Genomic DNA, 10,086 nt, shown 5'->3' with positions numbered 1-10,086 from the left:
TAACCGATCTGTTGTAGCAATTACAAAGAACATTGTCTTCCATGACAAGACAAAGCATTTCAAGATTAAGTATCACTTTGTGAGAGAAGTTGAACAATCAAATGAAGTGAAACTGATCATTGTAGACTAGCTTGTAGACATTTAACAAAGCCCCTTGGAACTACCAGGTTCGAGAGATTTAGAAACAATATTGGTGTCTGCTACATAAAGGCAAAAGAGGAGTATTGCATTATAGCCAGCAATGCAAATAGCTAAGATTGTGGTGCATGCACATTCTGTCGAGTTTGCATGCCAGTCTTTTGTTTAGTTCTTTGTAGTTTCATTTAGCTAAGAATAAACTTTTAGTTAAGTATCAGTTTGTTTATGTTTTGATGTAATTAGGTGCTGATTGACATGATCATCTTGTATGCAAGTAAAGTTTTGAGTAGTCAAGGGTTTGGTTGTATTTGGTAATGCTATGACTTCATATAATGTATTTTTCTTGTAGAAAAGATGTCACACCCCAAAATGGGGCCTAGGAGTTTTAGGGTATTTTAGAAATTTTGGTCTATATGAGCTCAAAATTTCTTAAGGTTGGTATTCTATAATGTTTTTGACAATGGTTTCTATAAAGTTAAAGTCAATTTTTGGAAACGAGTTTTAAATGTCATTAATTTTAGAAAAGGGACTAATTTGTAAAAGGGTCAAATCTGTGAGTCTTTAAACTAATTTTTCAAAATCAACCTATAAAGCCCCATTCCCCATTTTATTTCACGAAAGTTTTTCTTCTCATTTGTTTGTGTCCTTTCTTGCTCTCCCAAATCCCTCCCACTTGCTTTTGATCTTCAATTCCTAATTCTCTTTGAATTATATCACCCTTGAGCCTTAAACCTCCATTATAACTAAGAAAATCACCCAAGAATTCCACAATCTTCATCATCTTCTCCAAAATGTGAGTTTTTCCAAGTTTGAATCAAAGCTTGATTTTTTTGCATTCAAGGTAACCAATTGTTTTCCTATGAGATTTAAACATTATTTAGTTCTTTAAATTGAATTTTTAGTCATTAAAATGCATGTTTTAGGTAAAACCCAAAAATCAGGTCTTTAATGGTAAATTTCGAGTTTGTGGATAAAAACTTGGTTTTTAAGTGTTTTTCAATTATTTTTAATTTAATTAAAAGCTTTCTAAAGTAACTTTGAAGTTTCATCAAAGATTTCTTAGGTTTTAATGAATTTTTATTGTAATGGTCAAAAACTTGTCGAAGAATTTTAATACTTTAAAAAGTGTAGTTTTATGTAGTTTAAAGGTTAGGAATTAGTCGTAGATGAATATGTAGATGAATGGAATTTGTTTCGTGCGAAAAGATTAAGCGTAGACTAAGTTATTTGAATTTTAAGTTTGTTGTGCTGAAGGTTTTGATTTGAAAAGAGTGTAGCTTAGGCTTGTGTTTGTTGCTGTTTGAGGTAATTTTGTTGACTGATTGTTGATTGAATATATGTGTGATTTGTCTTGTTGAAGTGTCGGAGTCTATATGACCTTCAACGAGCAAAGAGAAGGGCAAAGAGAAGCTTGTCAAAGCTTTCAATTTTTTGGCAAAAACGAATATTTCGGTAAGTGTTTTAGAATCACTGCTCGTAGATGATTCGTTGTGTATTTGAGAGTTTAGAGGTAGCCAAAACTCCTACTTTAAATTCTGAATGTATGTTCTCGCACCTATGATTAAATTTGAGATATGTTTGTTGTGAATTTGTGAATTTGTGAAATCATAAACATATGAGATGTTATGATTGTGCTATGAGTTTATGTTGACTGTTGTGGAAGTGAATATGTGAGTATATTATTCTTGCCATGTGATGGTAAATACGAGGGTATGTTCTCATGCCTTATGATAGAGATTACATTGTGTTAATAATGTGAATATGCAACGAATATGTGTAGAAAATCGGTAAGTAAATATGTGATATAGATATTTTGGCCTTTTGACTTAATGAGACTATTGGATATAATTGGCAAGGCATAGGATTGTGAGTACTCACTTATGTGTGTTCTGATATAAGGGGCGCTAAGGCCCAAGGATAGTGTTAGAGAGATAAGGGAATGCGAGCCGAGCTCCATTCATCGAGATATGTATATGTGGTGTATTGGAGAGCATTAGCTATATGCTTCACTTACGAGATATGATTAACTCTATGAGTCTATGTGTGGTGTGATGGGATTCGTGTATCCGATGAGTGGTTGTAGAGTCCACTTTACGTGTCATAATCTCAAGAGTCAAATTATCATACACTGTGACTAAATGTGATTCTATGTGCTAATATGTGATTGGTATGCGTCGGAATATATATATGCCTAAACATTCGTATAAATAATGTGTAAAAGAATGCATGAAATATGACTAATATGTGAATTATGGCACTTAGTTAATGATGTTTTGGGAATATGTTTTATGTTGTTTGGTTGATGCATGATGACTTGTTTGCGCAGTGGTTGTTCTAGGCATTCACTGAGCTTGTTAAGCTTACCTACTCCATTTTATCCTTTGCAGAGTAGTTGCGCTCCTGGTGTGAACAGTGTTGTCGTCGAGGGATTGATCCAAGCCATTCTTTATTCATTATATTAGATGCTTTGCTTATTCTAGCTCTAGGGAATAAAATGGGCAATGCAGTAGACATTTATATCGAATTGTTAGGACGTATTTGGGATTATTTGCATATTATGCATGTTTGGAAGCGTGTGGACTTGGAGATGGTATTTGGACTATTGTTTTAAACATTTTGATGCTTATATGACTAGGTGAATGAAGCGTGATGTTTAGTGATTAAGTTTGAATGATTTAAATGCGCTTATATGCTGAATTTTTGTAACCTGAAGCAGAGGTATCGATATTAGGGCTTTTAAAATGATATCTCTATATTTTCAAAAATATAGGGAGTTAGAATACCAATTTGGTATCGATACCTTGGCCCGAGTATTAATACTCGGGATGTAATTATCGATACGTTGCAAAAGGTATCGATATTTTCCGATGTTTTGAAATTTGGTGAGAAACAGAATGCTAGTTTGATATCGATTTTCTAGGTAGTATCGATACAACTTAAAGAAAATATTGATACCATAGAAACAGTACCGATACCTACATAACTTTTTTGAGAAAACTTGATAAGTGATGATAATGCATGATTTATACCTATATTATGTTATTTTATGAATTCTTGGTATGGTTTATCAACAAAAAGTGAATGTATGGTTTATAATTCATGATAATGCTATGTTATTATTAATTGAAAAAAAGAAAGATGCATGAGAAATAACATATTGTTTTAGATGAACAAGTGGTGAGATTGTGGTGTGGCATCTCGATATTCGACTTGGCATCCAGATCGGGTATGAGGTGTTATAAAAGAAGTGGAGATCAGCTTCGTTTTTTTTTTTTTGCACGTTTTGCTTCAATGTCCTCTGCTTCCCTTTCTCAAAAACACCAACATCAAATCCACATAAACAGTACCTCATTAAACCAAAACCTCATAAGTCCATAATAATTAAAGTTGCAGGGAAATGTTGAAGGCAGTAACTATCATTAGAACTTGCAATTCATCCAGGACCAGGGTAGGGAAATTGGAACTCCAAATCTACACCAAAATAGAGCCTTCCATCACCATAACAGCTTTTCCTCGCAGAAGCACTCTCTGGTTCTGCTCATCGAAATGGATATTCACTATTCCTCCTCTAGGTGATGCCTGCACAAAGCGACCAACACAATCAATGTCATAACAACAACGGTTTCGTTGGATGGTTCAAAGGAAAAGTAAGGGAAGAATACCGCATGCGCAACAAGTTCTAACTTTCCCAGCTTTTGGCTCCAATAGGGTGCCAAGGCACAGTGTGCACTTCCACAAACCGGATCCTGATAAACATGAGAAAGAGAGATTAGCATGTCTACATAATGATCCAGCAGTATCTAGCCAAAGAGAATCATGATCCAGGCAAAGCTATACATGGATTGAGCACATATATGCATGTATCTCAGTGTTTACTTATTTTTGCAAGTAATCATCTTCACTACTTTTTCCAGACAACAGACAAACTTGATAGTTAATGTCAAATGTTCATTCCAGGGACATAAATACGACACATTTCATCCTCAACAAAGGGCATGAAGCATAAGTTAAGCAAAACCTGTCTGCTTAGATGAAATAAGAAATGTTGGATACTGTGGCTCACCTCTTTAATACCATACTTAGGACAGAAGAACCGACTAATAAAATCAAATTCAGAATCTGAAGGGGCAGCTCCTGAAACAATTAAGCCTCGTCCAGGACATTTCAGTATGTCGTCGGACCGTGGCTCCATTTCAATAACAGATTTTCCAGATGGGAGCACAACCTGCAAGTATCAAAGTACACAGAAAAAAGAAATCCCCTATCACTACACTATCATTAACAAACAGTACCAAATGTGTCAACAAAAGCACACTATACCGTTTTCAGTCACTTGGAGAACCAGTAACACCATATATGCATATAGCTTGCTAATCATAATTGAATGCAATAGGAGTACTCAGGCTTTCCTTATGCAAATAAAATCCGCATTTTTAATCGTACTTCTATTTCAAAGGTAAGTTTAATCTCTCACAAAAAAGAATATTGATGTACTCAAAAGCACGTAGTGATTTTAACTAATAACCAGGCAAGGCTGACACTTAAACCAGAAATGTTAATGATCCTGATCAAGCATGAGAAAAGAGAAAATCAAGAAACAAAAAAAAAATTACTAGTGTTATTGAGGAATTACAAAGATATCATCTGCGGTAGTCGTTCTCTTAACATCAATAAGTGGAGCATCGTTCAAGGCTTTCGATATAAGTGAAGCCTCAGCAGAATTGAAGTCGGTGACTGGAACTGTAGGAAAATTCAGTTCGATCAGAGAGCAGTCGCTCACTCCGCCGTTCTGAACCTCAGAGACATTGGTTGGACAAACATCTGGAACCTTTGTGGCAGTTAGGATTCCAGATAATGTATCAAATTCAATAATGTTTGAATTTACCAAACCAGTTGTAAAGAGAGTATGAGCAGATGCTAAGGTTGCATGACCACATAGATTTACCTGCCAAAGAGGTAGACAATTAATATCCAGGTCACAATTGCTATATTAACACTTCACATTTGAGTCGAGCTTTAAGGTTCAATCAAGAATAATTGAGCATATCAAACATTCAATCTATTAGTGAAGGGTGTTGGAAATAAGAGAAGTGACCTCGGCAACGGGGGTAAACCATCTAAGACGAAACCTGGTGTTTGGAGAGGTGGAATTGGTGATCCGAGTCAAGTAACAAGTCTCGGAGATATTAAACTCAGCAGCCACTGATTGCATCCATTTCTCATCTCTTTCTTCCTCCAACAAACAAACCGCAGCTGGGTTTCCCTTGAAGGCGGAGTTGGTGAATGCATCAACCTGTCCAAGGATCAAATATTCCAATTTGCTTATGACTTGACCCAACTCATTCTTTCGGGATAAGACTGAGTTGAGCAGTAGCACAGAAATTAACGAGCAAAGATGAGAGACAGAGATATTACCACATAGTATTTGATGGGTGTTTTGGCCATGTTGTTCAGAGTAAGATCTGAGTTTGAGAATTCTCAACTTTGGAGTTGAAGGGAGATAAATGATGGTACTAAAGAAGTAAAAAGGTCAAAAGCCAAAGCCAATTTAAACAAGAACACCTCAAATTGCCATTCATTTTTTTAATCAATTTCCCCTTTAATTTTTTAATCAGTATGGTAGACTTTAGGTCAAGCTATGTCCATAAAAAAATACTCATACCAAATTAAATATACTACTGTTTTATAAATAAAATCTGCTAAAGCTCCGATGCTCCATTAGAGAGGGTATTTCAAGCAAGGCTTTTAGAATTGAGAAATGAAAATAACAGCCTTATTGTTAATTAATTATATAAAAAATTCATATCTTTTTTCTTCTTAAATCAAGTTTAGTTTATAGAACGAGTTCAACATGATTTTATGGACTTCAAGAGTTGGATGTTATAATTGACATGGCCACATAGGCCTGGAATAAACAGTAAACATATAAATATAGTTTTGATCCATCATATCATACAACAGCTTGGAATCATCATGTTCTTTAACTAAATCCTAAACTAGCAATCAACCCGTTATGTTGACTGGGAAGAAATTATAAATTAAATCCAGGCAACTTAGCTTCACAAAGCTACAATACAGATGATGACTAAACGCAAATAAATTACTCCATCGAGCGCAGCATTGTGCACAAACTTATTTTATTTATGAACATGAATTGCCCCCCGGGGGGGGGGGGGGGGGAATTCCTGCCCCTAGAACTACCAAATGCCCTCCTTTGACATTTTCAGGAAATTGGACAAGGTGATATTAGGGAGCTCAACCAGCCCTGTCTTCTTCTTCTTTATCCTCGTCACCTTCAGTAACTCCGCACCCTTTGACTGTGTAACTGTTACCGAGACCACGTTGTAGAACTGTTCAACGAATGTTAGGGAAGAAATTATTATACTTTCACCGTGTAAGATATTCATCAATATTCAATATTAAATCCAACACTGGTTGCAGCAAGAATCAGAGAGCTATTTTCTGAACAAAAATTTCCATCAGTAACCAACTCAGCATTGCATTTAACGAAGCAAGCATGCTCAGAAAAAGGGAGAAGATCGAGGGGTTACCTCACAGACACCATGCAGCAACAATCTATGGAAAGGATCTTGGACCTGTAAAGCAAGGACATCCCCATCTTCACGTTCCTGAATGAAAGTCCGTATGCAGTCCTGAAAAAAGAGAAAGGGTTTAGGTATTACCAAGTTTCCTAAGAGGAAGAATGGGAATATTTAACTTGAGTGGTCTTATGTTGAACCATATTTCACTCTCGTACATCACCTGTTTACTTATCTAAATAGTTAATGACATAAAACTTTCAACCAGAAATCTGCTCCAAAGCCTTTTGAGTATATGAATTCCAACTCTCATGGAATACATCTGGCGTCTGGTATGCTACTAAACACACTAATCGCATTAAGTCTATCTTAACCACTACTTATCCCTTCAATTATACTATTATAGCATAAATATTAAGCTGGGATCTATAGCATACTCATACCGACATTAACCCGGCATAGTCCTACCCTCCTTGCACTTGATTTTGAGAAAAGCAAACAACATAGTGAATAACTTGTAAACAAAATAGAAGAAAAAGCTCATGAGAAGAACCTATTAATGATAATCATTCTCAAAGAAGCAAAAGCAAAATCATGTACCTCATAGCTCGCAATAAGATCTGAAAGAAAGCTCCGGCGAAGTGCTTCTCTTGTTCGGCAATCAACTCTTCGCCATACAGTCAAGAAAGCTGCCTTATCAGCATCAGCATGAAATTTCTTCTTCACAGATGAATTATTTAAGGTGCCAATAATATTTGCCTAACATAAAGGAATATACAATAATGTGAGCATGTATCCACAATAGTTTTCCTATTCTGGAATTTGCTTAAGGTTATCATCTTCAATTACAAAATCAGACATAATATATTCCTCCTTACACACTTACCGATAGTTTTCCTATTCTGAATTTGTTTAAGGTTATCTTCTTCAATTACAAAATCTTTTTATAACATTGAAAAAGTTTTAATGAACAAGGGAAGTAAAATGACCTCTTTATCCATATCTATAGTCCTAAATTTGTCCCATTCTCCCACATTCGTCATGCAAAATGCTGATGGTGGCGCATCATCACCTGTGAATGAATTTGCAAATAGGGGCTGATTATATTCCTTTGAAACAAATCATTCAAAAGTATAATGGGACACCAAGCGACCAAGACCACAAGTATGCCACACAACAACAATGTTCTCATCCCTTCCACTATTATAATGTTAAAGTTGCACATTCTTAATACCTAAAGGCAAGTATAGAGCATCAATTAATACACATTGCCCATGTCTGATGTTACACGGTAAGTGTATTCATGAATGCAGTTACTAAAAAGTGCATACGGTGAACTGAGGGATATCCAGCAGGACATGTCATTACCCCATGGTGGTGGAGCAAAAAGGCCTCTTACTTCTTCTGCATTCAAGCGAGGAACAAGTTCCATCAACAATCTATCATTTAACCATCTTCTAGAACGTCGGTTTGTAACCTGAGGCAAATAAGCAAGCATTTCAGGAAATGAACAGCTTATTCGAGAAATATCCCAAACAAATACAGTAATGAAACCATTAACTCAATAGAATTCATAAATGAACTAGTCCAAAAATAGTCTTAAAGAGTTAAAATTTCAAATACGCAAGAAATTTGCAAACAAAGAAAAAGTTAAATCAATACAACACCTATCATCACTAAAATGGATCTTATAATCAATAAGATCAGAGTGGAAATTGTTCTAAAAATGGACCCATTCGCAAGTGATAAAGAACGTTACTTTTCCAGTCAAGCTCTCGAGAAGCTCAATCTTCTTCTCAATCGAGAGCCCACGAGATTTTCCATTTTCTCCTGCCGAAAAAGTGAAAACAAACATCACTTAATTTTCCCAGAAGGGAAAGATTTGTATTTTTTCACAGAAATGGCGTAGTTTTATCCACATAATAGCACACAATAACTAACGCTAAAAAGGTTAAAATCGATCTGGGTTCATTCCATCAACAACACAAAAAAAATGGAAAAAAAAAAAGAACACAAATATTTTTAAAAAATTACCTTTACGAAGCTCAATCAAGGGAGATGATAAGAGAAGGTCGGTTTCTCTTTGAAGAACCCCAGGAGCGGCCATGACTGTTGATAGTTTGATCGGGGATTGAATGATTTTTGGAGATGACTAGATCTGTAATTGATAGGTGTTTCCGGGACGTTCTTTTTGGAAGAAATAAAAAAAAATTCGAATCCAAACGCAGCCTTATCCTTAAAAAGTCCTTTCAGACTACCTCCGAACACTGATATACTGGAAACGTGAGGAAAGCTTGAATCCTAAAATCAGCTGCTTCGGCTATGCTTTGTGTACAAGATTTGCCCAATTCGGTGATGAGAAGCTTTGAAGGATGGGTTCAAAAACCAATGAAGAATTTGATGTAGCTGGGAAATTGACAGAGTCCTGGGAAGACACGTATCAGTTTAAGCAATGGCACGTGTGAGAAGTGGAGGAAACCACCGAGGAAAAATGAAGATATGCCGCTTATGATTCTCCTTGATTCTTCTTTCCATAATTATAATTTTCCCTTGCCCTTAATTTCCTAATTTGTACTTCTTTTTGGTTAATATATTCACTTTTGACATTTTATTTAGAGAAATCCCAACATGTTTTCTTTTAATCTGTTGATAATATGAAACAAATTTGAATAATATGAAACAAGTTTAATTTAAATAATATGAAACACATTAGGCCCTTAATTATGTCCCAATCTTAAACAAGTTTAATTTAAATATTAAATTTGAATATTTAATTCAAACATTTTCTTATCTATTAATAATGACTTATTTCAATGATGAATATGGTGTTTTATTTCAGATCGTTTTTCAAATTAGTGTAGGATGTTACAATTGGACCAAAAGTGTATAAGCTAGAGGAAAATTCTATAATCTCCGGTGTGTACGTCATATCAAAGATTGACAATGTAATTGAAGGAAGGATTGCACCAAGCTCAAAAAGTACGTAGCTTCTGGTTGTAGATGTGGCATCATCTGAAGAGTTAGGATACGTAATTAAAATGATATTTTTTTTAAATTAGAGGTCAAATAAATCATTATGCCAACTTTTAATTTGGATTTTTAAATTTTCTTGAATTTTCGACTTTAATTATTTTGAGCAATTTTTTTTCAATTATTTGTTTGTTTTACAATGAGTAGCAAAATTTCAATTCTAGCTTAGTTTGGTGTTTGAATCGTGAGACTTTGAATTCGTACATTATTCTTTAATTTAATATTCGTTAATTCTTTGGTTGAGGAGATAGACTCAGTCGTCTCACAATTTCATTTTAGCATAAAAATCAAGAAGGGCCCCTTGATTTGGTGTTGGACGACATACATTTAGTATCCGTAATTGTAACACCTCAAACCTAACCTAGACAAACGACCAAAT

The 10,086-nt window shown here is 35.0% G+C and overlaps 2 protein-coding genes and 1 long non-coding RNA gene across 3 annotated transcripts; 1 reads left to right on the top strand and 2 right to left on the bottom strand.

The window, feature by feature from the left end:
* Window positions 1-731: 731 nt before the first annotated feature.
* LOC108469756 (uncharacterized) lies at window positions 732-2,802 on the top strand. The gene is made up of 3 exons (XR_001869188.2): window positions 732-979; window positions 1,499-1,590; window positions 2,526-2,802. It is a non-coding gene; the product is annotated as an uncharacterized LOC108469756 (long non-coding RNA).
* Window positions 2,803-3,227: 425 nt separating this feature from the next.
* On the bottom strand, window positions 3,228-5,793 carry LOC108469754 (uncharacterized). Its single transcript, XM_017770772.2, has 6 exons — window positions 5,554-5,793; window positions 5,234-5,431; window positions 4,772-5,083; window positions 4,202-4,363; window positions 3,801-3,884; window positions 3,228-3,717 (listed from the first exon to the last, which is right to left on the bottom strand). The coding sequence occupies exons 1-6, from the start codon at window positions 5,581-5,583 to the stop codon at window positions 3,610-3,612; spliced, it is 894 nt and encodes a 297-aa protein (XP_017626261.1). The 5' UTR covers window positions 5,584-5,793; the 3' UTR covers window positions 3,228-3,609.
* Window positions 5,794-5,993: 200 nt separating this feature from the next.
* LOC108469755 (uncharacterized) lies at window positions 5,994-9,317 on the bottom strand. Its single transcript, XM_017770773.2, has 7 exons — window positions 8,712-9,317; window positions 8,437-8,507; window positions 8,046-8,154; window positions 7,667-7,749; window positions 7,278-7,436; window positions 6,690-6,791; window positions 5,994-6,488 (listed from the first exon to the last, which is right to left on the bottom strand). Exons 1-7 carry the CDS (start codon window positions 8,782-8,784, stop codon window positions 6,336-6,338), a joined length of 750 nt encoding a protein of 249 aa, XP_017626262.1. The 5' UTR covers window positions 8,785-9,317; the 3' UTR covers window positions 5,994-6,335.
* Between the last annotated feature and the right edge of the window lie 769 nt (window positions 9,318-10,086).

This window comes from Gossypium arboreum, chromosome 8, assembly GCF_025698485.1.
Source record: "Gossypium arboreum isolate Shixiya-1 chromosome 8, ASM2569848v2, whole genome shotgun sequence".
NCBI classification, from domain to species: domain Eukaryota; kingdom Viridiplantae; phylum Streptophyta; class Magnoliopsida; order Malvales; family Malvaceae; genus Gossypium; species Gossypium arboreum.
Note: the sequence above shows the minus strand (reverse complement) of the source record. Positions and strands in the feature narration are given on the sequence as shown.

Excerpts from the sequence above, each read along its gene's own strand:
- LOC108469754 (XM_017770772.2), bottom strand. The coding sequence starts at position 5,583 with ATGGCCAAAACACCCATCAAATACTATGTG. Across the intron at positions 3,885-4,201 it reads CTAAGTATGGTATTAAAGAG|GATCCGGTTTGTGGAAGTGC; the intron begins GTGAGCCACAGT and ends CATGTTTATCAG. Across the intron at positions 3,718-3,800 it reads TAGAACTTGTTGCGCATGCG|GCATCACCTAGAGGAGGAAT; the intron begins GTATTCTTCCCT and ends CGCTTTGTGCAG.
- LOC108469755 (XM_017770773.2), bottom strand. The coding sequence starts at position 8,784 with ATGGCCGCTCCTGGGGTTCTTCAAAGAGAAACCGACCTTCTCTTATCA. Across the intron at positions 8,155-8,436 it reads TCGAGAGCTTGACTGGAAAA|GTTACAAACCGACGTTCTAG; the intron begins GTAACGTTCTTT and ends TATTTGCCTCAG. Across the intron at positions 6,489-6,689 it reads TGCTGCATGGTGTCTGTGAG|TTCTACAACGTGGTCTCGGT; the intron begins GTAACCCCTCGA and ends TTCGTTGAACAG.